Raw genomic sequence first — 27,382 nt, 5'->3', positions numbered from 1 at the left:
CAGCAAATAATTTGAATAAAGAATATATAAACCATATATTTATTTATGTGTTTTATAAATACTAACAGAAGTTAGTCTATATAATTTGTGCATTTGAGGAAGAGTTTTAAACATGCTATTTAGTCATGCGTCTTTTCAGAGCAAACTGACACATTGTTAAGGTCACATTTGTTTTTATTGCATCCCTTAGGCTATCCTGAAATAATCCTTTATTGTGTTGATATTCTTCCTCCAAATCTGTGAATATCTCCTCCCAAACATACGTGCATAATGTGGTGTGTGTGTGTGTGTGTATACAGGAGGAAAAGGAAGCAGATGACTTGCATTCAGTATAATGGTTGTTTTGTGTTTAGCTGCTGCAGGCATGTCCCGTTGAAAAGAAAGCCATGAATCCATTGATTCATGCACAAAGCTGCTGCCCTGACCGTGTTGATAGTGTGTTGACTTTTTGGATAGAGTCTTGGTTAGACAAAGACGTAATCCCCTCCCTGCTTGTACCCTGTCTCCCTCTCCACTTTCCTCATCCTAAACTTAGCATGCTGATCAATGACTTCATGAAAACTGGGATCTCAGCTGGGATTCCCATCAGTGGAGGTGTGAGGAGAATGGATGCTGGCTGGTGGAGGAATCCAGGTGGGTTTATCACTGAGTCATGCTTGAGTACAAGTTTGCAGTACGTGTGTTTGAGCTGGTGCTTAGCGACGGGTGGATATGGAGCATCCAAAGGCAAATAGAGGCAAGTACTGGTGGATCTGTGTTTGCAAAGGAGGAGCAAGGGGAACGGTCATGTGTGGGTTGGGGGGTGCAACCCTCCAGAAATGGAATATTTCACCTAAATGTGACAGCTTTGGTACACCATCTTCACATGAGCTCTGGCCCGTTTTTCAGAATCGATTATTGATTTCCATTTTGTCATGTGGCCTCAGAATGGGCTGTGATTTCAGGTGCTGAGCTGTGTTCCCCATGTTATGCTCTGCACTGTCAGACTGTCCAGATGGGAGCCTTCTGTGTCATCATAGTCTTTTAAGATGCTCTAGAAACACTTAGTGATTTACAGAGGAGGGATGTGTCAAACTTTCATTTCACTCTGCAGTTTCCCTCTTTTGCATTGAGAGTTTTTTTTACTTCCTATTCACAGCAGATTTTAAATCCTTTTTTCCCCCATTCTGCTTTCAGATTCTATAGGTGGCTCGTTTCCAGCTTCCTCTCACCGATGCCACCACAAGCAGAAGCACTGTCTCCCTATCCCACAGTGTGGAGCTCTGTCCATCAGCCCTCTGCTTTTCCATCCCCACACGAAGGGATCCCAGATCATCATGGACACGACACAGAAGGCAGTGAAGCGCCAGGCTAGCTTCTGCAATGCCATTACCTTCAGCAACAGGCCCATCGTTATTTATGAACAAGTCAGGCTTAAGGTGAGTAAATGATACTTTCCCCGATTGAAATAGTAGCGGCTGTGAATGAGTGTTGGGGTGTACCAGGCTTTAGTGCTTGCCCCAGATCTTTCTCCCTTCCTTGAAAAACAAGGCAGTTGGATCTTGGCCTTAAAGATCTGCAATCTTCGGTGCTTCTACTTTCGTCACCATAGTTCTTAGAGCCATCAGTACAAACCCGTGTAGAAACTGGGAAGAAAGGGGTGAACTGTACTTCAGAAGAGCTTACCTAGCTATTAGAGAAGTAACAGTAGATTAAACTGAGACTGGTTGGAAAACAGCAAGAAAGAGAGCCACGTTGGTCAGCCTGAGAGGCAGCAGCCTCAGTTGCCAACGTGTCCGATAGACTTTGCATACATTGTGCAAAGGAGTTTTAGTGGTCTGGGATGGCTGAAGGAGGATAAGGACTTAGTTAAGATGTTCAAATCCCCGACAAGGAGTTTTCTTCCTGTAAACAAGACAGCAATGAGGGCTGGTCTCATGGAGCTGGGAGTCAGCCTCTCTGTAGCAAATAGATAAGAGAGAAGTAGGTGAAAAGGACCTGAAGGTGAAGGTGAGCAGCTCATGTGCTTGGCACAGAAGATAAAAGGCTTAAAGGATGAAAGGAGCAGTCAGTGGGGTCACAGTTGGCTTCTGAGAAAAGAATCTTTTCAGCAGTTTGACTGCTTTTGTTGAATCATTTTGTTGAGTGCACTGATTGCATTCAGGTCAAAGGAAGGAACACTGCAGGCCTCATGTTTTTCTCACGTACCTAGACTGATTTCACTTCCTTTGTGTCTGTGTTACAACCGAGAGGATAGAGCTGGTACCCTCTTGTGCTCCATCTTCTGTGGGAAGTTCAGCTCCTCTAAAGGCAGGATGTACACATGGAGGTGTGTGATGAGAGCTGCTTCCAAATGAAGAAATTCATCATTCTCCTTAGGAATTGGACCACCTTTTAGGCTCTTGTCACCTTAAAGGAGCTTAGAGCCCTTTGCATTTCATCCGGAGATGTTTTCCAATCTTTATGCCCCAGTGTTTGCAGGACTGCATTTTGTCACTCTGAGCTGATTCCATTCCTTTCCTTGGCACAATGTGTTTTTTTTTTGTTTTGTTGTTTGGTTTTTTTAGCAGTCTTTAGTTTGTGGCATGCATGAAAAATCTGTCTGCAAATCCTTCCTTCATGCAGAAGAGTTTTCCAGGAGGTTTATCCACACGTAGCAGCTGAGTCTGAGTGATCCTGCTGTTGCCCATCACTCAAGACCTCAGAACTCTAGGAGCTACAGCGGTGTACCAGCCTTCTCTGCCTCTCCCTTATAGCCAGCAACTAGAACAAGAAAGGAGGAAGATGAAGCTACCAATGGCTTTAGCCTCCTGAAAAAAAAGTCTGGGAGAGGTAGCAGGGCATAGCAAGGCATTAATGGGGTCATGGGGGAGATGGACGGGAGAACGCCCAATGCAGAGGGACTGCGGGAAAGTGGAGGTAAGGAAAAGCACTCGAAAGAATGCAAGGGAAGAGTGCAGACTGAAAATGGAAGGAAAGATGAATTTAAAACAAAAAGTGAAAAAGTGAACTGAAGCAAAAGGTGGGGAATTAACCCCACTGAGATATGTGTTATTTGCTGCAGGCTCTCTTACTCAGTATGTCCCACCTGTGAGGTTGGCAGGAGCTTGTCTCAGCCTCTTTAGGTCAACTGCCTGTGCTCTGCCCCGTGGCTGCTGGCTGTACGAGACTGAACACTTGTTCCAGCACAGCACCTCTAATGTGTCTTCTTTTGGAAATGCGCTGAGATTTCAGTGATTTCAGGATCATACCCATAGGTGGACAATCCCTCCTACAGGTTGAATTACATTGCCTGTGGAGTTCTTACTGCCTCCATCCAGGCTGGGAACCCAGCAGGACTCACATAGTCTAGTGGGTTTTTTTCCACATTGGCCAGCAGTCTGGACAAACAGCTGTGGAAAAATGATTTGGGAGGTGATGAAAGCAGCATTTTGTTTTTGAAAATACCATCAAAGGTTTGAGTGGGTTTGGTGTTGTAGACAAGGTTCTGGATTATTTCTTCCTCATGCTGAAACAATGCAACTAACTTGGGAAAATTCACACTTGTTTATCACTGTATATTTTAGGATTTTAGCTTGCGTAACATATGTGAAGAATATGCATGCAGATCTTTCATCTGTGCACAAGGGATTTACAAGCAGAGCTTCTGCTGAATCTAAAGGGGAGGCCTCGTGTGAATGATCAACAGGCTTCAGCAGAACCTGTACTCTAGGGATGGACAGAAACGCCTTTGCTTTTCTGCTGAGTCCCTCCTGCAAATGCCTTGTTATTGTTTGCGCCTGTATAAAATGGCGCATTAAACCTTTTATGTTTCTCACCGTCTGAAGACTAGCCACGAACCCAATCATGCAGCTTCTATAACATCTGAACTCCCTATGAAAACTAGAGGAAAGAAGTCATGAGGTTTCATTCTGTTTATTCTTTGTTATATTTGGAGTTTATTCTGAGATTTCTTCACTGCTTTGGGAATCCCATCAAGCAGCCAGAGGTGTACCGGAGACGTTCTTCTTTCTTTGCCTCAGAGATATTTGTCACAGCATGGTTTCCTGCATGTGATTCGGGGCACTTCTAGAGGTGGAGTGAGAGTTTGTCAAAGGTAACAGAAGGCTGTAAAGAGCAGGAGTCTGAATCTGTGGAATCAGCCATGGTTTGCCAGTTTGGATGTGGGGTGCCTCTATTCCTCCCCTTCTGGTACCCAGTGGACCTCCCAAGCTTTTCTACTAGCAGTGGTTGCTGAATAGAGAATTTGGCCCATCATTAACCATTGCCTTTTTTAGCAAAGCTGTGTATCCTTTGTCCAGCTGTGTCTAATTCTTGGCAGGCATTACACTCAATTTTAATTTGGATATTAATTTGCCTGTGGTCAGATTGTGTTGAGAACTGTTTGTTTATAGGTGCTGATTAATACATGGAACATGTGCAGCCTAGATTACCGTATGAATATTTACTTCATGCAGGCTGTGATTGCTGTAAAGTATTGGCAAGGGACTGCAAAAGAGTAAATTGTACGAATAGCAATGAGGCCATATTAATCTTGGTCCCAAGAGCTTTTAGGGTTTGCAGTATATTTGCTACAATAAATAATCCAGGCTTCCTCTTGGAGTGCATGTGTATAGCCCATTTTGGTACATGCACACCCCATCTACCCCCTTTTCACTGGAGGACATGCATGAGCCCATCCTATCCTGGCCAGAGTTGTGGAACAGCAAATCTACTTCAGTCCTCTTTAGTGCTACCCCAGTGTCCATCCCATAAGCTAGAGCTTCCCATGATTCCTTGGACCTTGAGGTCAGTTCTCAAGTGTTTCGTGCTGTTTGATGTAAATAGTTTAGATGGTTCACCAAGTTGAACAGGGATGAAGAGCAACACTTGTTTAACTGCAGAACTATCTGTCTATTGATAGCTTTTTTATTTCTTTTCTTTTTTAAGCCCTGAGGTATTTTCTCTGATACTTTAATTATAAAGCAGAAATCTCTTAGCCTTTGAACAATGTCTGTGTTGTGAGACTGTTATGCCCTCAAGGGCATGCGTTCTGGATTTGCCTTGGAGAGGAACATGTGAAGGAATAATGCAATATTTATAAACGTTATTAGAAGAGAGTTCAAAAGTCTAAAGAATTGTGTCTCAAAGAATCCCTTGTAGAAAATCCTATGCTTCCGGCTCCCGGGCTGGGACATGAGGAGCTGCAACCAGGCTTTTGTAGACAAAGTCCGTTCCTGCAGTTCCTCCTAGATCACATTCGGAAAATGCCTCGTTCCCCTTTAGTTGGATCATCTTCTAAGGTAGCCATACCTTTGGATTTTTCCACATCTAGAGAGGTTTCCAAGTCCAAAAAGCTGTCATCTAGCACTCACAGAGGTGCCTGAAGATGTCATTTGCCTGAAAAATTATCATATGGGCAATTCTATCTCAGTTGGGAGGACAGACTCCTGTGCAACCCTCCTTACTGCAGCCTGAGACCGACAGTTGTGGTGGGTGTCGGAGCTGGCAACCCTGTGTCTGCGCCGTGGCCAAAAGTCTGCTGTTCCCCTTGGGGCTGGACTCCTAACAAATCTCACTTTTCCAATCTCGGTACTGACTGCACTTTGTTGTATACTCTGTCCCGTTTATAAGTGTTGTCCTCCCTCTCAAGGCTTCAGAGGCACATGTGAGCCATCGCGGACTGCCTTTTATATTGTCTGTCCTACTCTGCATGATGGCCTCTCGTGTTTTCTTTTGTAGCTGGACAGCAGGGAGGCCTCCTCCACTGGAGGTTAGTTACGCTTCTGCAAGTTTTACTACCTGCTTTTCTAGATCCTCCCTATAATGAAAAATGGTCAACCTGGCCAAAAATTTGGGCCATAAGGCTTTTTTTCGCCATGGGATCTTGTCCATTTGGATTTTGGGTACGTTACTCATTTTCCAGTTCAGGAGGCTTCTAGATTGATTGAGGTTGTCATCAAATTTGCTGGAAAAAAATTTACTCCGGTGATGAGAGATGAATTCAACTTTTCAAAAATCTCTCTTTAGGCAACTCTTGTTGCAGTGGTGTGATCTTCTGTTGGTTTTCCAGCCTTTGGACAGTTCAGTCGTATGTTTGCTGCAGGTTCAGTGCATAAACAAAAACACCTATTATGTGTCAATTGACACACAGTAGCTGTCCTGGACCCAGATCATGGCTGGATCTGTACTAACGTACCGGATACTGGCAGTTGGAGTATAGATGTGCATAACATATCCCTGAAAAACTACACTCACAGTTGAAGTGAGTAGGTTTTCCCAGACTTGAGACAACATCTACCATTGTCTTCTAATGGTTCATTTAATATAGTTGAATACCTTAAATTGTACTTTTCTGCACACAAGTTATCTGCGGCAAGGTTGTGACTTCATCCAATCTGACAAGCTAAATGGGCAAGATTATCTTACTTGGCTGGGAAACTTAGAAAACCCTACGGTGGTGACTGTGATTCTGGAGTCAGTGCTTTTCCCTCAGGTAGTGAGAAACCCTGCTGTCCAAGCACAATGGTGGGGAGGGCTCTGCTGCTGTAGGTGCTGTAGATATAAGATCTTGTGACCACTTTTTGGCACATTTTGCAAGAGGACAGTTCTTAGGCCCAAAGGAATTACCCTAGAAATAGAAGTGAGTCATAATGCAGCTGTAATTACATGTCATCTCTCCCCACAGATGTAATTTATTTATTTTTTAATACGTGCATTGTCTCTTGAGTGTGCAGCATGGCTATTTGCATTTTAAAAAGCTGAAGCAGTGTTTTGTTGGTGGGTAAAATGTTTCTTGATTCTAGTGGGCCCATTCCGTGGGAACTAAGCACTTGGAGCTCTGCGGTGGCCTTCAGTGCTTGATGGCATAGAGCCTGTAGTGTGCAAATACACATTTGAGTGCCAAATGCTGTTATTGCTGCTGTTATCTTTGCAGATCACTAAAAAGCAATGTTGCTGGAGTGGGGCTCTTCGACTTGGCTTTACTTCCAAGGATCCATCCAGGATTAACCCTGACACCCTGCCAAAGTATGCATGCCCCGACTTGGTTTCCCAAAGTGGCTTCTGGGCCAAGGCTCTGCCAGAAGAGTTTGCGAACGAAGGAAACATCATAGCGTTCTGGGTGGACAAGAAGGGACGGGTTTTCTATCGGGTGAACGACTCTGCTGCGATGCTGTTCTTCAGCGGGGTGAGGACCGCAGAACCCCTCTGGGCTTTGATTGACGTCTACGGACTCACCCGTGGCGTGCAGCTCTTAGGTGAGTGTGTTTTGCGGGGCACAGCCACGTGACGTGGGGATCGTGCCCGAGTCCTAGGCTGAAGGAATGATGCTGTCCCGTCCCCTGTGATGGACCAGCCTGACACGGTCCATCCCACTCGCTGCGCTCAGTCTGAGATGAGACAGAGAAGGGAAAAGGATGTTATTCCTTCTCAGAGCATCTCACAGTCTGGGCCGAGATTAACTAGTGTTTAGAGTTTAGCATGTAAATATCACACAAGTGGGAGGGTGGGAAACAACCACTGCGATATATCATCTGTAAATAAATAGATTTCTACTGAGAGATCGTGTGCTAACTGAACTGTATTGGAGCATATTCTGGAGTGTGGAATGTACCTTGTAAAACTTTTTTTTTTTTTTAATCTTGCTTGCTGCTTTCTCCAAGCCAAAGTGGGAAAAATATTTTACGTTTTATGGATAATTCTTTCCTAGATGGCACTATTATGATCTTCTGGCGGGGTGAGTGGGCAGATTTATAATATGAATCTGTTCCAAATAACCTACGAGAAGCTGCTGCTAGTTTTGTTGGGATGTTGCTTTCGCAGTGTAGGAATTGTGCAGAGGAGTTTGATTCATGTTCTGGAGCCTGAAGATCGGAAAGACGCTTGTGGTTGGAGTGTGAGGAGTGCTGAGTGCCTGTGTCTTCTGCCATCCTCATTTGAAAGTGAAGTAGTTTGGCACTCCTGAGGAGTCAGTCTGGCTCCAAATAGGCAGACTGTCGAGGTTTGGGGTATTTGAGCTTATAGAACTTACGTATGCACTGAAAAGAGTCACCAAGGACCCAGCTCAGTGGGCAGCGAGGTTAGTGGGGAACCAAAGATGTCAGCTTGTGGGCCTAGAATTGGCTTTGCCATGTTGCTGAGGGACAAATCGTAGCACTTTTCCGTGTGACGGTAGTTTCAACGTTCTTCTTTTCACTATGGGAAAAGTTAGGTTGTACCTGTTAACTGAAGTTCCTAATGGAGATGAGATGGTCCTGCAACCTTGAGGGAGATTCTGGCTTTTCCTTGTATTTCAGCCTGCTAATTCTGTTAAAACAACAAACCTTTCCATCTTCAAGTTGCATACTGGAAGCTTTAATAAAGCCCCTTTCAGACAGTTCTGCCTCCTTCCTGCAGTTTGCTGTATTAAAAAATATGGTGGCAGGACTGCTCATAGCAACCTGCATGGCAGGGAAGAAGGATGTGGGTTCAGGAGATGGAGAAATGGGACTGACCTCACTGCAAAAACTACCGGCCCAAGATTGCACAATGCGGAGGAAGGAGTTAAAGGATTTCTCGGCAGCTTTTTTTTAGGAGTAGAAAGATTTATCTTTTGTCATGAATCAGCTTGAGTCAGAGCCACTAGGCAACTGATCCTAGGCCAAGAAGCTGATAAATTTGAGTTGGGATCTAGAGTTTGGTGAAGAGTCATGTTAAGGATTCAATTAGAAAGAGCTTATAAATGACTCAGAAGTCCTCCAGGCTGTTGCGAGATTTGGTACCTCATGATTCCTGCGCCTGATTAATGAAGGCCCATAACTCTGGATTATGTGCTTCCTTTCAAAACACTCAAGAAATGATTTCCTATCTGTCATCTGTCCCTGTGTTGTCCCAGCATCTTCTACATCCCTTTTCATAAGGAAAATGTGACTGTTACCAGCCCCTGATTCGCCTCTAATTTAACAGGTTCCAGATTCTAATTGCAGCTCTCATTGGTATAAACTCTCTGAATGAAGCAGGCAGCTTCTGAGTTTACACAGTTGGCGTGGAGCTCAGATACATATTTATAGCACGTTCCAACAGCCTTCAGGAGGCTTTAATCCTAGCAACTGTGCCGAAACATGTTCGACTTGAGTCCTCTGTGTCTCCATTCATTATTACACAGCACTAAAAATCCGAGCACTGAAAACATCAACTGTGTTGCCTCTGGATCATATAGCCGTACCCAGTGCAAAGCTCTACGTGCCAGTTTTAGTAAAGCAGACCACACATATAGCACAGGACAACTTGCCAAAAACTACAGGGACTTGACAAATGACTTTCATAGCTTAGCTACAAACACATGGTCAAATTCAGCCTGGTATGGCATGCAGGGCATCTGATGGAGGGGATGCTGGCGTATAGGTGTGTTGAACGGAAGAGCCTAGCATTTTAGATTCCAGTTCAGTGATTTATTTTTTTCCCCCCCCCTCAAAGGGGCTCCTTGTTCTTGAGCTTCATTATTTTGATGGTGGTTTATGTATGAAGACTAAAGAGTTACAATCTCATGCTGCCCCTCTGCACTGCCTTTCTGTGATTTTTGTGTGTACTTCACCCAAGGGACTGAGCCTTGCCATTTCTGGGGGTTGTCCTTCTGTTTATCTTGGAGGTATTCCCCTCCTACCCCCAAGAGTGGAACTTCACTTCCAAACTCACACTTACCTGAAGCAAACAGATGCAGCAATAAGTCTTCTGTCCCTGCAAGTTCCCTTCTCTGCAGTGAAACTCACAGGGTATATTAATGTCACTGGAAGTCACAACTTCCAAGCTTACAGTTTCTCTTACCTGCATCACGGTAGCCTTCCCAACCAAAATTAAGGACCCTGCAAAGCGAGCCAATTACTAAGTCCAGTGAGACTGTCTCTTCCCAAAACCTGGAAGAGGTCAAATGCCTTGCCGGAGGCTTACAGTAGCATCACCTCTTCTAGGGATGCCACGAGCCCTGTCCGTGTGGCCCAGCTCTGTTTAGCAAAAAAACTATGTACCATTAGGTACCTTAACTTTTTACTTCCGTACACTTACGGCTTTACCCATCACATCAGCCCTACTGATAATTACTCATGTGCATTTACTGCTCTCGGTACATAGGCATGCGTGTGACTGTCGCGGGAGTTCCTGAGTGTGAATGCCCTTGCTGTGCGTTCAGATGCAGAGTATTTTATATAGCTTCTTTGCCTGCTTGATTTTGCAGCAAAACAGGTAAAAAGCACTTGCGTAGTCCACTGGCTCTCAGCCAAAGGGAGGTCAGGAGCTGAGTTTTGACAACCTCTTGGCCGTCACTGGTGAGTGAACGAACGAGATGGGTTTAAATCCGCCTTGAAAGTGGCTGAAGCCAACAGGTTCACACTAAAATGGACCGCAGTGCTCCCGTGGTCACTAGCAGTAATGCTCCTTGATCTCCTTGCCCCCACCCACACTCTATAGACGAAAAGGCTCAAATTTCCGCTGCGATCTCATTCCCTGACCACAGGGCCTCAGCTGGTTTCCTGCCACGATGTAAAGGCCCCATACAGGCAAGGCTGTTGTCGTTGATTTAGGGCATGGGTTTCAGCATAGATGCTGGCTTAAGTGACCTGTAAACATACCCTTATACAGTGATATGTATACCCTTATACAGTGATATGTCAGCATGTCCTGCTGACATGCTCAACTTGTAGGCAGAATGGTTTACAGCTCTGCTTCCCTTTTTGGGCAGCTAGTTTTGCACAAATGCACTTTTACATTCCAGGATGACATGGGGTAATTTAAAGTAATATTTACTCCAAATGTGGCTTAGCCTTATGTTATCACTTCAACATACACACATGCTCATTCACACTTCGAAGAGAGTCCGAGAAAAAGGGAATATAAGCAGTCTGCTGCCTCCCTGCTATAGTAAAGCCTTAAAAAAAAAAAAAAAAAGGAAAAAAAAAAAAAAGAAAAGGCGAGGACCAGCTGTTTAACTCCTGGGGCCTTCAGAGCCTTGCAATAAGGATGGCAGCGCCAGGGAGCCAAGTGGTGGTGTCTCATGTTACCTGGCTTGTGCCAAGCACTCGGCGAGTAAGACTGGTGTAGATGAAGAAATGTTAATGTATTCTCTTGGTGGAGTCACTGCAGGACAGCGAGGGTGGCAGCTTTTCTTAGGGATGTGTAAGGCAAAGAGGAATGCTTGTTTTCAGCATATTCCTGTATCTTTTGGGGTGGAATTCCAGGTTTTCCCACTATATGGTACCTTACTGAAAATTGCCCTATTTTACTCGTAGTGATTATTGTATCACAGAAATACAGAATAGTTGAGGTTGGAAGGGACCTCTGGTGATCATCCAGTCCAAGTATCTAGTATGTTTTCTGCCAAACTACAACAAATGTGTTCTAAAAATATGGAAAAATGGGACTGCAAAGAAATTATGATTTCAGCGCACATTCCCCCTGTTCTGTTTCTGGTGAGATTACATGTAGGGAACAGCCTGTTGGGTTTCCTTAGTCCCATTCATTCATTACTAGTATGGTCAAAATCCAAACACTTTTACTGTTAATTATTCTATTCATGCTCTTCTACCAGCCATCTCTATTTTTATTCAGCCAGTATTTTACAGTAGTCTTGGTACTTTTACTAGCAAAAAACTGGAAAACCAAGGATAATTATATTTACGTTGGCCCACTGAAGGGCACCTGTTGAAAGCAAAGCTTCACCAACTTCTTGTAATATAAAATATGTGAAAAACTAGTAAGACCTTGCAAAGCAGAAAAACTTCAAATGTACCTACATTAAATTTTGCAGAAGTAGAAACTGTATGCACATACACATCGAGCATGAGTGCATACGCAGATTTGACTGTAGCGCTGTGTATTACGTAAGGTATTTGGGGAATCTTCTCTCTCCAGATCTGCTTTCTAGCTTGTTATCACCTCATGTTTGCAAAGTATCAGAAGTCGAAATATGCACTGATCATGGAGGGAAATTTCCCCTTCCCGAGATTCAAGCTAGTGTAAATTTGACAAGGAAATTGCACGTTTTGTAGGGAAGGAAGGAAATGTTTTCTTTCTCTACCCATGCCGGTTCTTGGGTAAACTGAATCTCTAGCTCCAGAGCAGCTTTAGGAGCAACATTAAGTAAGTCCCGAATGAGGTGGATTTATGGGCAAATTTCAGATATGAATGGTGTAAGACTGAAAAATGTAATTTATCACATGCATCTGCAGTTTTACCATGTGGTTACTACTATTTTAGTTTTGATGTGAAGTTTGTGAAAGCTTCATTTTCCATCGCCCAGAGGAGTGCGTTTCTGTCGCTACGCTGACACATGCGAGTAGGCACAGTTGTCTTCCGAGAGTGGTTCGTGCTGAGCAAAACTGGATTATCAAATATGACTGCAGTGTACTTCTGTAGTATACTGCGTGAAAGTGGAAGCTATAAACTATGTGCCCTCCCTGGGAAAGCTTGTGACAATCTGATGGAAAAGAATAATATGTGTTTAGACAGAGTCCTCCTTAATGAAGGGAAGATATATGCCACCTGCAAACAGTCAGTTGTCATTGTTTTCCCGCATCTCCTATGGGGAGAGAGAATGCAATGTTGTTCCTAACACAGGCAAGAAAAGCTATAAAATAGTATTTTCCATGTTACCCGTGAAAGCACAAGACAACCTGACAATTCTGACAATTGTAGGTGGTGTACGCACATACTGGCACGTGGCTGCTGTAGTCTAGACACAGACAATGCAAAGACAGGCCCCTGTATTTAAAAAAAAAAAAAAAAAAGAAAAAAAAAGGCAATTTCACATTACATATCTGCTCTGATTATTGATTTGGCAGTTGCTTTGAAGGAGTATTACTGGTTTACACTAAGACGTTTACCTTGCTTGTGCAAAGAGTTGTTATTTTTTAGCAAAAGCAGGGAACCTTTAGGCTGGAAACAGTGTTTCCCATTCAAAGGTGCTGTGCTTTGACCTGATTTTACTACTTCTAGAGGCATAAACTACTGGAATAATTGGATATATTCTGAATTAATTAAACAGTTATAGTTAATTACAGAAGTTTCAGAAGTTTACAGAAGTTTCTGGTAGGGCCTTAGAGAATAAGAACAGACACTGCTAATGGAGCAGTATGTTCTTTTGAGGAAAGATTTCAAAGAACTACTTATATTAGAAGAGAATTTGGTACTTTGATTAGAACTATTGGATTTTCATGACTATTAGGATAAGATATCTATGTTATTCTTAAAAATATATATATCCTCTTAACAGATACTTATGGAGCGTAGAGTAGTATTTTCCCTAGTTTGTCTGATGGGGTTCCTGTTATAATTCTATAAGTTACAGAAGTCTTCAAAAAAAAAAAAAAAGCAGAGAGAATATATTAGAATAGGGAGTTAAAACTTTGCAGCTTTCTTAATACCGTCCTCAAAAATATTCAGCAAAATAGTTTAAACTCTACGAAACCTTAAGCTCGTAATGCTGAAAACTGACTCCTCTTCATTAATAAGCGTACCTTGACAAAGAGTGGATTTACCCCAGTGTCAGACAATTGAACTGGAGGTGCAAAAAGATGATGTGGTAGAAGAATAAGTGTTTATTGCTCTGATCTTACACTTCCAGCTGTTCCAGCTGAGGAAGGCCTGTTCTCCTAAGCCTGTATGACAGATGACAGCTCAGCATTGCTCATGTGATGAAGCAAGCACAGGCTCTGTACAGTATGTCTCTCCTGGTGTGAGATAGCACTTTGTCATTTCAACATCTAGTTGGCATCACAGCTACTGAATATGCAGTTTACCATACAGAGGGCATGATTTTGTTATCCATGTAGGCGTCTGGGTTATTAAAAAAGTTAGGTACCTCTAGCAGAATTAAATTGACTTTACCATCCATATCAGCAGCAGAGCTAAAAATGAGATTGCTTTGAACTCCAGTGTCTCCGTTTGTTTTTCCTAACTGTATAAGCAGAACTGCTGTTGCTGGGCTCTATCTAGAAATCCTTACTTACAGTCCTACTCTATTTTCAGTTATACCGGCTTAAACTCGCAGCCACCTGTGAAGTCGCTCTGGTTTTGCACTGTGAGCAAAATCTTGCCTCTGGTTTTTAGTCCTTCATGACTTCTCTGGCTAAACCTTGAGCACCAGGAGCTCCTGCAGACTTTGCTTGGCCTGTCCCAAAGAGAACAAAACAGTTTTGACTGAGGGAACCTGTGCTGATCCAAGTTAAGATTTCGTAGGCAGCAACAGCCCCTCTGTACATGACTCCCTTCTGATGTGAAAGGTATGCAATTCATACGACCAGGTTTCTCTCTGTGCAAACAATATGGTACAGCTTCAGGCTTGTCTAGATAGAAGATGTATTGAGTCAAATAATTTTTTTAAAAGTCATTTTCAGTGGTGCTTTGAGGACAGTCAAATACAAAGGTGTCACCGGGGCTCTGGACATGGGTCAGGGTAGCTCGGAGCATGCATGGAGGAGGAGGGATGTCTGCTTGCCCCACACGCCTGCTTCTCCCCAGGAATCAACTTTGCCAGCTGCTGAAAGCAGAGCCCGGGGATAGGTGGGCCTTTGGTCTCACGCCACACTGCTCTCCTCCCGTCCTCAACTCGCTGCAGCCTTTTACCTAGCCCTGGCTTTAGCCTGACGATATCATCTTGGGGCCCAGTACTATTCCAGGAAAGTTCTGCCCTTAACTTTACTAAAGCTCAGGCTGCGTACCCCAAGAATCCCAAAGCTGATCTCCACAATACACTGTGAGATGTTTTCATGCTTCCGGTTACATTTCAAGTCAATCTGCAGCTTTTAGCTGTGTCGGTCCTTCCAGACTTCTGTTCTTGTGGTGTGTATGGATGCATACGCACCTGGCACATCACAAAAGGACTACCATGGTGCCTCACTGAAGGTCTACTGAATCCAATCCCCCGTCTCTGACAACGGCCAGCACCTCTAGGTCTTGCTTGGAAAAAGTTTCTGCAAGTACGAGTGTTATTTTCCTGTGCCTCTCATGTTTGGTCACGTTTAGCTGCAACTTCTGTTCTCCAAGATACTTCTACCTGCATCGTATCAACTAGGGGTAAAAGACTGACAGATGAGATTGCTGACCATGGACTCCAATCTTGTACTGCTGACTAAGATGAAAATCTCCTGTGATGCACCTGCCTACCAGCGTGACCCTTGACAGAAAATTAATTCTCTTCTGGGGGAAAAAAATCCTTAATTGCTCTCTCTTCCTTTAAGAGGATAAAGATCATTCCAGGGAAAAAGCCTTTAGAATCCAGTAATCCTATTCCCATGTCAGTACCGTGCCAATAAGCACTGCATCACTTTTATAGAAAGAACGGAAGCCTTTAAATTCTTTAATGCAGAACATCCCTCTTTCTCTGCAGCCCTGGAGTGGGGAGGACTGCAGCACTGCAGCGCTGTGTGGATGGCTACTTGAACCAAAGAGACTGATGATAATTTGATCAAAGTGTTTCTATAGGCAATTACATTTCTTCATCCTGCTTCTGCAGTGCTGTTTTCCTGGTTATTTTTGTTTGCCCTCTTCAGTGTCTGGAAGCAGCATCACCCTCCCAAGCCTTTCACAGGCATCAGCTGACCGCTTTGGTGGGATCTCCAGATCTTAACCCTAATGCTGCTCAGGCAGGTGGAAGGAAATTGGCCTCATAGTGAAGGTCAGCAAGAAACAACTGAACAGAAAACTGAACTGATGGAGAATTTCACTGCAGAGCTGCAGGGACTGGCAATTTCAAGTCAACCTAATCAGCTCATTGAAGTGTATAAATAATTTGGTCATAGCCCATACTTACTATTATGACTATTCATATTCTAATTTCTAGTGCTTCAGTTCTAGATGTGAGACCTAAAAGAGCAGTGCTCTGTAAGAAACAAATAAGCTTCAAAGAGCCTACAGTCCAAATAGCTACAAATGGTAAGGTAGAAAGCGGTCTATTTTGGTAGGCAGATGGATGAAAGCTGATGCAGGGGATATTCAAACTGGAAATAAGATACTGGTTTTCAAATGTATGTAGTTCCCAAATGGACTGATTACCCAGGGATGTGGTCATATTTTAAGCTGCTTGGAAAAGATTGTTTAGGCTGCAGGGGCTGAATTCAACAAGATGGTTAAATACTTACCAACTTCATGTGCATGTGTAGTTGTACCCTGTGTGCCAGAAACCAGCTATATGCTTGAGTAAGTCTGTTAATTCACGCTCCTGAAGAGAAGTTTGTGCTTAAGTTCCCTGCTCAACCTTTTTCTTCTCCATCTGCTAGTTACTGGGTTCTGTGCAGGATTTCCTAGGTGAAAATCAGTGGTCTGTGGTTAATCAGTAGTCAACAGTTATGCAAGGACTGGGCTGTGTGCTTGATGGTTCTTCTGGCCTGAGAAGCAAATACTATTTTAGTGGTGAATTTGGAGAAGAGTGAAGTCAGGTAGCTCAGGGTGGCATAGGTCACTCTGGACACCTGGTGTGTTCCTGGCCAAGAAGTGAGCTCTTTTATCAGGTCAAGTACATAGTGCTGGTGCTGTTTCTAGCAAAGGGATTATGAATATGCAGGAGAAAAACGCTCCATGGGGAAATACTTAAGTCAGATGTTTCTTACATCCCAAATTAGATTGGTGGCTTTTCATTCTGCTCTTGATAACACCTATTCCTCTTTGAGCAAAGGCCCCTTTTATGATGCAGTGAATTTATTACAGACGTCTTCTGGTAAGTCCACTGCCAGGTCTATCAAAGGGATGTTTTGGTTGAGGCTGAGCAGACTCTGTGAGGAGAGAGTAGATACTCTTTTGTTTGTCAGTAGTTTGCAGTGGGGTTTCACACCCCTCATTCTATATCTGCGGAATTTGCTGCAAGATAACTCCTGTCTCTTGAGTTGCCCTTTTGAGTCTAGTCTTCTACTTCAGTAGCATTTCTAGCCTGCTTGGTTGAAAAAAAACTCTTCAAAATGTGAACTGAATGTAGTATATTCCAGCAGAGGGTTTATACTTGACAGATAGTCTAGAAATGGAATGTAAATTAATTACAAATGTGTTTTAAAAAGGATACTTATGCCTCCTGGGTTCACTTTTATGGCCAAGCATTTAGAACTCAAATGGCTTGACTTTGGTTCAGCTAGATTCAAATGAATTCAGCTGATATTTGATCTGCTTTAAAAGTTTTGCTGGCAATGACAGAAGCGAGAAAAAAAACCCTTAGCCCCTCTCTGCGATAAGCACGCAGGTAAATGTCCAGCAGGGAGGTAGCGCTGCTTTGCTGGTGGAAGAGCTTCTGGCAGACTTTGCTGCATCTCTGCTATTCTTGGCTGGCACAGGTCACCCTTCCTGCGGCATAAGCACTGACTGAAGGTAAGCATGGGACAAACCTGGGGAGCAAAGACGTTCCTGTCCTTAGCTGAAGGGTGAAAACCAACTAGCTAATGATAGCAGTTTCTCAGACTCCATGGAGGTATAAAGATAACGCCAGTATCACTACTGGGAAATTTGGCTCTTGACTGTTCTAGCGTAAGCGTTTTCTGGTGCTTACTCGTGGTTGCCACTCGTCTCCCGCGCCTCCCCAGGTCCCAGATGCTGACGGCTGCTGTCGCCGCCTCAGGGTGTTCCTTTTGGCAGCTATTTAACCAAGCTATTATTTTATAGTATAGTTAGTTCTTTTTAATCTTTCCTCACTATCAGTCTCTCCAGTCCAATAATCGTGTTTTTTTTTTCTTTACCGTGGCCTCCATATCCTGCTGTCATTCTAAAAACGCTTCTGTGATATTAAATCTTTTCCAGTTATATGATGAGAATTAATGCATTTTGACACAACCATGAAAATCTGATTGAGTTTCCTTTTTTGGTATCTCAGTCACAGTCCTTGATCACAAATCAGCATGAATCAGAATTTCCCAGGTTGTTATTTCCTTAGAGAAGCTGATTGCAACCCTGTCTCCATATTTAATATCCTTTTTCTGACTCTGGGGGAGCCAAACAGTTGAGGCTGCTGCGATTTTTGTTTTGAGACCTGCCCCCTCTTCTGTCTTTCAGTGTCACAAGTGAAAAAGGAGATGACGCAGAAGAGCCTCAGGCCAGTTTTAGTGATGCACTTTCTCGTTATCAGGTAGCTGAGTCCACACTCTATAGCATGAAGATGACCAGAAAAACTATCAGAATTTATTTCTCTGGAGAGCAAGCAATCTTGTTACAGGTGGGGAAGGAACACGGTGCCTTTATAAGCTCATGCCGGGATGTGAGAATTTAGTAATGATGAGTTTTCAAACTGGCTGCACTGTGCTGAGATCATCTGCTGAAGTGTGCTGTTTTGAAACCCTTTCCACTTGGTTTTTTGAATCCTGTGGGTTCCAACTCCTGAAATGAGTAGCTTAGCTAGAGTTACTAAAAGTGGACCAGAATGAAAAATATGTGGGAAATACTCTGGTGCCCTTACAATTCATTTGCTCTCTCCAATAGATGTTTGTGTCTCGAATATTTTATCTGGAGGCCAGGCCCCTGTTGGCTGCCCACTGAAAGAGTCGGGAAGGAACCTGGGGTGATTGTAGTCTGTTGCTTCAGCGTTGAGCTGCTCTGTAGCTAGTCGGTGTTTGAAGGTTAATTTTAGTGGCCAGAGAAGGGAGGCAGAGGACAAGACACAAAGTTAGGATTCAGCTCCTGATTCAAGCTCAAATGTCTTATCTCCCTGAGACAAGTCGTGTAAGTGCCTGCTTTCTGTGGGCTGGGGATATTGTTTTCCTTCCTCATAGGAGACTGTGGGCATCATCTCCTCTCGGTTATTGGGTCCGTCACGTGCTAACGTGGGCAAGCCAAGCTACCGAACCAACCAAAGCCCCTTATGTTTGTTTGATGTATGCGCCTTTAGAGTGTGGGTGTTTGAGGCAGAGACATGAGTTATCATTTCATGGTTAGATTTTATAGCACGCTAGGTATGTCAAAGGCTCTGCTGTGGTGCTCCTATCCTGCTAGACACAGTAGTTATTTAAATACAGGTAAGTGAACTCAATTTCCCTTAAAGCTTCCAAAGGAATTCTTGGCATTACTGATGAGGATAATTGGGATAAGAGGCTGGTACGCTGAGCAGAATGGGTGGCCTTTGCGAGGCTCATCTATTATTAATCATCTGTGTAATTTCCCTTAAATGACAAGGCTCGATTGCTTTTTTTAGACCCAATTATGTCTTCATGCTACGAGCAGAGATGAGAACCTCTAGCTCGCATTATTGTGAATTACCCATTTGGGAAATGAGAATGCTGTAGGTTGGAGAAGCTGTCTGGGAGCTTGCTCCATGGCACAAAGAGACAATCAGATGCTGAATAAGCAAGACATTAATTCTTCCTTCCCGTTTTTCCTTTCCACATAAGACCTATTTGTTTTTGCTGGCATTTTGCCTGCTTAAAGGCTGCAGTGTGGAGCCAGCGTGTGGTCACAACTTCACCCTTGGCAGGTTGAAAATCAGCTCATGGTAGGGGCAAAAAGGCTCCTCTGATCATAGTATCTGCTGAATTTGCTTACAGCGCGGACAGGTTCTGGGGGGAGTGGAGCCCGGAGGTATCAACAGCAACACATTAAAGTGCTGGAAAACAAACTTCAGAGATGAAACAAATGTGATACTCTGATTTAATATATTACAATAGTTGTGCTTCAAATGACTTGGAGTGAAGAAGGAATCAGGATATTCTTCCTAAAAAAGTGATAACATAGCATAATAAACATAACCTAATAAAACTAAAGGAAGCATAAATCACGTGTTATTCTAAAGCATTATAAAATGATTATGGTTGAACTCAGTAAATTTGTGAAAACTTTTTATGATTTGTTTTTCAAAAGGTCGGTTTCTCTTACTCACAGTCTTTGCAATTAGATGGAGTGAGAAAGCTCCAGAAGACAGCGGTCTGATGTTGCCTTTTGAGGATGTCTACAGCTGCCATTTTCATAGCGTGAAAAGTGATGCTTGGTGTTGGCAGAGAAGCTCCTGCAAATCAGCGTTGGGAATGTTGTGTTTTGCAATATACCCCTATTCCCCCCAAACCTACCATGATGTTGAATTCCATCCACTTAAAACAGAGCCTATGTTTAACAATAATTTAAATCATTATCCTGCCTGTCAGCTTGGAGTTAAGGGGCTACGCAACTGTGATTCTCTGTTTAGAAACTGCCTAGAATAATAACTTTCAGATGTCTCAAATATGCACCACTTATCTATAACATCTAAATACAAATGTCTCCCCGCTGAGCGAGCCCGACACTGTTTACCTATCGCGTCCAAGCCATTCCAGCGGGCTTGCTTGGCGCATAGCGGAAGGCCCTGTATCCGCCACTCCTACGGCCCTGTCAGTGTCGTGTTTTTCAGCTCTTCCTCACCTTTAGAAAACTGTGAAGAAAGACGCTATCTAAGCCCAGAGGTGACAAGTGAAGGATGGCCATAGGCGCGTAGCCCCCCTGCCGCCCCCCGCACAGGGTAGAAGTGCACTGCGAGCCAGCGACGCGCTGATGATGCTCTCACTGCTGGATCCCGGCCAGCCCGCTGCGAGACAAGCCAAACGCTGAATCCCACGTGCCCCAAGCATGCCGGGACTGAGCAGAGTTGAGGTGCTGTCCCCGGCCGTGGGGCCCCGGGTGCTTTCTGCGAGCGCAGAGCTCGGTCAGACCTGTCAAGTCTCATTGAACATGAGGCTCCACGGTTGGCTTGCGCCGTATGTTCCCCTGCAGCTACGGCTCGTCGAGTGCGGGCCGTGCGGCGGCACGGCTTCGCCGCTGCGCCGGACATATGTCCTCAAGTGACGGCGACTCTTCCCGAGCCTCTTCCCGCAAGGCCCAGCGCATCCTCCAACCCTTCTGTCTGTGTGAGCCATCTTCTTCCCGGCTTTCATCTCTCCTGCTGGGGCTGACAGGCATCGTGCAGAGCGCGAGGACTTTGCAGTTACAGGAGGTGCCGTGAGCCACCCGGTCCCTCTGCTCTCCGTGACATTTCAGAGCCAGGTCTATGAATTTCTCTGCTCTGAGCATTCATAGACCTGAAATAGAGAGCTAGAAAACTCCTCCAGCACTCTCCTTGCTTTGCCTGACCTGTGGCACATCCTGTGGGAGCTCCTGTGAGTTTTGGGGGCTCTCCCAAAAACCTTGAGTGTCTCACGTCCCCCCTCCCAACCTGGCAGGAGAGGAGCTGCTTCCCCAAAACTGGCATCCAGCAGCCAAGGGCTCGGCCCTGATCCTCTGCAGCCTCATGGGAAATGCTCCGCAGCCTCCTGCTTTCCTAACGCATCCCAGGGAGCTTGCTCAGTGCTTTGGCTTTGCCTCCTCTGGGTGCGTTCAGCACCCTTAGCTGGTTTGCACTGCCCTGGTTCAGCTGACGAAGGTGAAATGAGGGGAAACAAGAAGTATTTAATGCATCTTTGCATCATCTTTGGTCCCTAGGTGAACTCTGACTCATGGCTCACATGCAGTGAGCCAAAGGATATCAGGTCTATGCAAATTGGCAGTTCTTCCTGGTAGGGCTCAGCCACATAAAGGCAGATATCCCTTGCTCTTAGTTACCTTATGCATTACCTGTTGCCCAGGCCCCTGCAGTGCTGCTAATACCTTCATATTCTGCAATAGCAGGTTGTCTGAAATGTATACGTTCTGGGCATTTAAAGTTGCTATTATTGTATTATTTTTTATAGAAAGCATAGAAGTTTGACTGTTAGCAGGAGCCAGACTTGGTACCAAGTTGCTTTGCCTGGCCACGGCTATGGAATCACGTTTTCTCCACCATCCAGTTTTGACAGCAAGTCCTGTTTCCCAGTTATCTTGCATATCCTCTGCGCAGCCATCCAGGGCTGCCACAAAGGAGCACTGCTTGAACTTCTGCCTCCTGAGACCAGGTTTAGCCCAGTACAGTATTTTTCAGTACATCTAAAATTAGTCAAGTATGAATAGCATTGGCTGAGCTCAGAACATGTTTTCTCCTTCCCCTTTCTTTCTTTTAAGGTAGGCTTCTGGGTAGGGACATGGCTCAGAGAAGGGTCCCTAATAGTTCGCTGTCAGCCTGCTCAGGAAACTGGATCGGTAAGGCTTACCATGTTGGCTTTCTTCATGTCATGCCTGCCTCTGTGTATATGAATATGTAGCCTGGTTTAGTTGCTTGAAATGCCCAAATTGTGTTTCCCTTCTTCATGAAACATTCATCTGCTCAGATGCAATAAGACTGGTTTTTCTGGCAGCAGCATTTCTCGACTGAAGCACACACGGACGTGTCGCTTGGACGCCCACTCGCTTGTTTGAGCTGGCTTTCCCACCGCTGCTGCCTTCAGTGCTGCAGTCCAGCGTGGTTGGATTTCAGCAGAAAGCCTACTCGGGGAGCCATGTGGCTCTGCCCTGCTGAAGAAATAATTTCCTCTGGGACTGGCTTCTCTCCTCTCATCCCCTATTTTTTCATGGTCACTGGGCTCCATCTTTATGGGCCTGTCCCCACTCTGCCCAAGGGATGGGAACAGAGAGCAGCAGACACGGACCCAAAGGCCCTCCGCTGGTCCTGGCTGCGCATAGCAGTGTCTGTTAAACCATTTACTTTTTCGGCATCTTGTCACCATCTCTTTGCTGACTTTTCCACCATCACCCATGCCAGAGGGCCTGGAGCAGGTGTGCATTAGCACAGTAGGAAAATTTCCTACATCTAACCTGTTTTGGTACGCCGTTCGTCCCCTTGCTGCGCGTCTCTGCTGCTTCTTTGTGACACAACTAAAAGCTACATATACCACTTATGGGGAATGTCATGTGTACCAGGTGTTTTCTGATAATGCTTGGCAACTTGGGTGTGAAAGTAGGAAAATAATTTGCAGGTACCCGAGTTGCCTTCCTGCCATTTGTTTCCTGTTAAATTTGTTCTGGATGTTTGCTGCCTGGATGGAGAGAAGGCTGTGATTCAGGATGCTGGCATCTCAGATATCTTCAGCAAGAGATGGACGGTGACATGTTGTTTCCTGGGCTGTGACCACAAGGTGACATGACAGAATGACAGACAGATGGTGTTAGGTTGCACAAGAAGCACTGCGGGCCAAAATGGCACTGTGGAGAGTAAGCAGCCAGTGTGAACCTTTGTGAGCAGGTACCACCGGTCCCCGTTGGGAGTGGTGGCTAATTTCATTTATTGGTGATGGGAATTGTTTGCTGTGACAAAGTGAAGGTACAAAGCTGAACTGAATCTCAGTTCCTGCAAAACCCCAACGCTCACAGATCTGATGTTTTGATTTCCTGAGCCCGTTTTAAATTCTAGCTCAAGCATCAAGCCCTCACGTTTCCATTTAGCTATTCAAAGCAAGCAATTTTAATAGCTACTCAGCTATTCATCAGGATTAGGCACTGATGGATTCGTTTGGATAACACACAAGCTAAGTGCAGCTTTGTCCCTCCCGAGCTTAACTTGGAACGTCCAGAGGCGTCAAAAAACATTTACTCCAGTAACTCAAGTGCTTTCATCAGCCCCGTGCTCCTCGTGACATTGGCCATGCCCAGTACTGGGAGAGAGGCTGGGGGAGGGTTGACTTTTGTGTTATTCCTGGCCTGGATGGAAAGGGGGAGAAGCAGAAATATCAGCAGGAAGCCTGCGCTTTTGGAGCTCCTGCCCCCAGCTTGACACCGATGCAGATGAGATAAGCGTCTGCATACTTGGGCGCTTACCCAGATGACCCCCACCATGGCAGCAGTGGTCCTGCCCATTGCTTACGGTATCCCCCCGAATCCAGGCATTGCAATGCAGAGCACGTGGTGACCTCTCAGAAGCACCTTTGGGATTTGAATGGAGCTGGGGAAGTTAATTTGTTCTGTATTTATTGTCTAAGTGTAGATAACTAATATATTGCACTGCCAAGAGTTGAGGGAAAACGTCTTTAAATGTTTCTTGGACTGGTTTGTGCTGAACTGAAGACCCCTGGCCTGCTCTGAGCCAAATCTCGCGTTGGGCCTGAAGACACAAGTTTGCCAGTGGCTTCCAGACTTGCTGGTGCACGTGCATTTCTTCTCTTGTCCACGTATCTTCACACAGACATCTAGCAGTTTTGTTTACTTAAATCACCCAGTTTTCAGTGGGAAAGTGCTAGGAATTTGTTTATGTTCTTTAAAAAAAAGAATTAGTAGAAGAATAGGTTACAATTGCTGTCATGCTCTCACTGTTGACTGACTTTTTTTCTATCTAGACCAATTTCTTTGGAAACTCTTGTTTTAAAGAAATTGCAGGATTCCTAAGGAAGGTTCAGGCACCCCGACAGACGTGGAGGTTTGGCTCACGGCAGAGGAGCGAGGTGGGGACCTGTCACGGGTGAAGCTGGCTACCTTCAGTTTAATCGCTGTGATCTGGAAGTGGGAGCTTGAAATCCTACAAGAGTCTGGTTTCTTTAAGTACTTTGACCCTTTGGATTGGCTGTGGAGGCTCCTGGGACAGCAAAATTTATGTAAGGCATTTTGCAGTGTCATCTTTTTTTCAGTTTTAGGAAATGTTGAGGTTGGATTGAGTTCAGCAGGGTGAAAGGGACAGTTCTCTCGCGTTTAATAACGGCTGCTGTTTGCTTCAGAGAAGCGTCCGTTGCTCTGCAAGGGGAGGCAGGGTCGTCTGCTTTCTGTCTAGCAGGACAGCGACCGTTTTATTCACAGAACAGCCTGAATAAAGATAAACTGCTGAATCTTGTCAAAATCTCAGTGATGGGACAAAGCCCTCTCTCTAACAAAATCATAATGGTTAGTTAGGAGCGCTCTGTGTAAATGTTTACATGTCTGGATACCAAAGCAAAGCAAACAAAAAAAAACCCCAAACAAACACTGCACAGGCACCAGAAATCTTCCAGACTTTCGGCAGTTTCCTGAAAAGTGAGGGGAAAGTAATTCATTAAAGCGGTCGCACTTTTTTCAGTCGTCTAGACGGTGCTGTAGGGGAATAACACGGTGTGTCTAGCTGAAAGAGGAGTTCACCTAGGACGCAGACCCTGCGCGAGAGGCAGGGAGAAATCGCTGGGAAGCTGCGGCGAGCCAGCAGCAAAGCCATCTGCCCGCCTGGGCACTACCTCTAGGAAGAGGTGCTGCGGCGCGAAGCGGCTGTCGGCTGCCCTCCTGCCCGTGCCGTCCTCAGCCCCGGGCCAAGAAGAGCAAGGAGGAGCCCAGCTGAGAGCTCGCGACTGCAGCCCTTGGCGCATCCAATAAATGCAGATGACGCGGGGGAACGGGGCCGCATCTGCACCCTCCTCGGAAACAGAGAATTGCAGAGGTTGGAAGTGCGGCAAAGGAAGGAGTTGAGCTCTTACAGGTTAAATATTTACAGTACTTTAAGGATCTGACAAAAGGGGAAGATTGGACGTGGTGTTGTTTCTGTTGTCGTGGCCTTGTTCTCCTGGCCCCACGCGTGGCGACGTTGCACAACAGGCGCAAGATGCGACGTTTGTGTAGGGGAAATGTGGCAATTCACTTGAAAAACAGAATACCTCTCGTTTCTTCTAGTCCTTTTAGTTAAATTAGGGAATGCAGAGCTACTTCGCAGCTGTGTTTTTGTATTGCCTTATTACCGCAAGAGTTGGAGCCGACCCCTCCACATCAGCTCTCCAGCCCAGGAGAGGTTGTACTGACTGGTTTCTGGGGCAGAGCTGAGCTTGAAGCTCAATTTCCCTTTATACCCACACTAACAAATAGTCTTGACAGATACAAAAGAGCTTTGTTTGTCCTTGTTGCCAGAACCGTTTCCTCAGACATGCTTTCTTTAAGGCATGGGACAGGCATGTTTCAGAAAGCAGTGCTCCAAGCACACTGAAACATCTCCAAATTTTTCTGTGTGGGTTGAAGTACGGTTGGGGCAGGAGAAATGCATACAAAAACCTGTTCCCTCCTGTTGGGTCTTAAGCCTGAAAACAGCTTGCGGCGTTGGACAAAGCAAAGAGCAGTTTTGCGGCTTTTTTGGTGAGCAAGAATCTCTTTCACTCAGGCAAGCTAAGAACAGCTGGAATGGCGGGAGGAGGATTTTTCTTTCTAGAAATGTCAAAAATCTATATGGTTCCTGGCTCATTGAGGAAAGAGCTGTGTCTTTGTCTTGCTTTCAGTCGAAGGCTGTATTTATCAGCACAAAGGCAATGCTTCTTTGGTTACTTAGAGCGAAGGCAGCGCGCAGTTAACAGGAGGCAACGCTAGAAAGTGCCTGTAGTTAAGAAGAGAAGAGTCCAACTGCTAACTCCCTTTCTTTTTATGGTTTGTGGCAGTAGCTCAGATATAGCAATTTTGACTTCTTTTTCACGGTGTTGATATATAGTGGCCGACACAGGGCCTTGGATGTACGTGGCACGTGTGTTCCTGTCGTTCTTGCATCCCCGGGCACCTTGGAGGCCAGGCAGAGAGACACTCGGGAGTGCCATGTTAGCCTGGGCAGCGCTGGGTCTGTGCTAAAATACTCCAGATCTCCAGCCACCTGGATGGCTCTTACAGCAGGAGCAAGCTCCAAACATAAACATCTCCTTACGGAAAATGTCCTCGCCTCGCCCGGCTCCCTTGTCGGGGCTTTGGGCTTGGGAGTAAACCCTTTCAGCTGAACATGTGCAATGTCAGGAGTAAAAGTCAGCGCAGCGAGTGTGTTTGAATTTTAGGCATCCTCGAGTTTTTTAGATTGTAGCTAGCTTGAGTAATTTTCACAAGGGCAGAGGACACTGCTGTATCTGTCCTTTATCTATCTAGCTGTGTCCACCTAGCAGCACAAAGTCCATCACCTATTGCAAAGTGCGAGTATCACGGAGCGGTGTATGGCCTGGGCAGAGCCTCCTCCTGTTGGGAAGTGCATTGGCAGGGTTGTGCTGTAGGTTGGTAGATGTCCTTGGTGAAGAAGTGCTTAAGGCTATGCCAAGTCCCTCCTGTCAGTCTGTCAGCATCATCTTATCTCAGCTGAAATGTATTTAAGCCAGTGCTTTGGCCAACCTGTGCCTGTGTTTCTCTTTGGAGAGCCAGGAGATAGCTCTGTGTGTGTCTGCTTTTAAAAGCAGAGACTCAGATCTGAATGTCTGGGTCATCAGAAAACTGACAATAAGTCTTTGATGATTTTGCACAGATATTGAATGAAGATGATAAATTTGGGCATTGCAGAAATGTCAAAGCAGAGAACCTGCTGGGGAAGGAGAGCTGATCCTAGGGTCTCCTCCCAGGGTAAGGAGGAAGAGCACTTCAAAATAGATTCTTGCAACCTTGGGAAGGCTCGCAATTATGTTAAAAACATTGCATGCTCAGCCACACAGGAGGCTGCTGAAAGGTGTAGTGGTAACAGCAAGGACAGTGTGGATTATAAACCGCTCTCACTGGATACTACAGTCTACAAGAGATTTATTTAAAATCTGCAAAACTGGATTGCCCACTTAAAACTAAACAGATTTCCAAGAGAAGTTCAGCTGCTGGCCATCTGCTCCCCAAAGAAACACATACAAGGGGCCTTTCTCCCTTTTAACACCTAAGGACTTTCAAC

The 27,382-nt window shown here is 45.0% G+C and overlaps 1 protein-coding gene across 5 annotated transcripts in view; it reads left to right on the top strand.

The window, feature by feature from the left end:
• Positions 1-27,382, top strand: part of NEURL1 (neuralized E3 ubiquitin protein ligase 1) — a 165,142-nt gene that overhangs the window by 97,770 nt on the left and 39,990 nt on the right. For all 5 annotated transcript variants that reach the window (XM_068949748.1, XM_068949749.1, XM_009665605.2 and 2 more), the window contains 2 exons: positions 1,177-1,418; positions 6,896-7,217. In XM_068949748.1, coding sequence (XP_068805849.1) covers positions 1,177-1,418; positions 6,896-7,217 — 564 coding nt within the window. The remainder of the gene's footprint in view (positions 1-1,176; positions 1,419-6,895; positions 7,218-27,382) is intronic.

This window comes from Struthio camelus, chromosome 7, assembly GCF_040807025.1.
Source record: "Struthio camelus isolate bStrCam1 chromosome 7, bStrCam1.hap1, whole genome shotgun sequence".
NCBI classification, from domain to species: domain Eukaryota; kingdom Metazoa; phylum Chordata; class Aves; order Struthioniformes; family Struthionidae; genus Struthio; species Struthio camelus.
The sequence above is the reverse complement of the archived record's forward strand: the minus strand, read 5'-3'. Positions and strand labels throughout refer to the sequence as shown.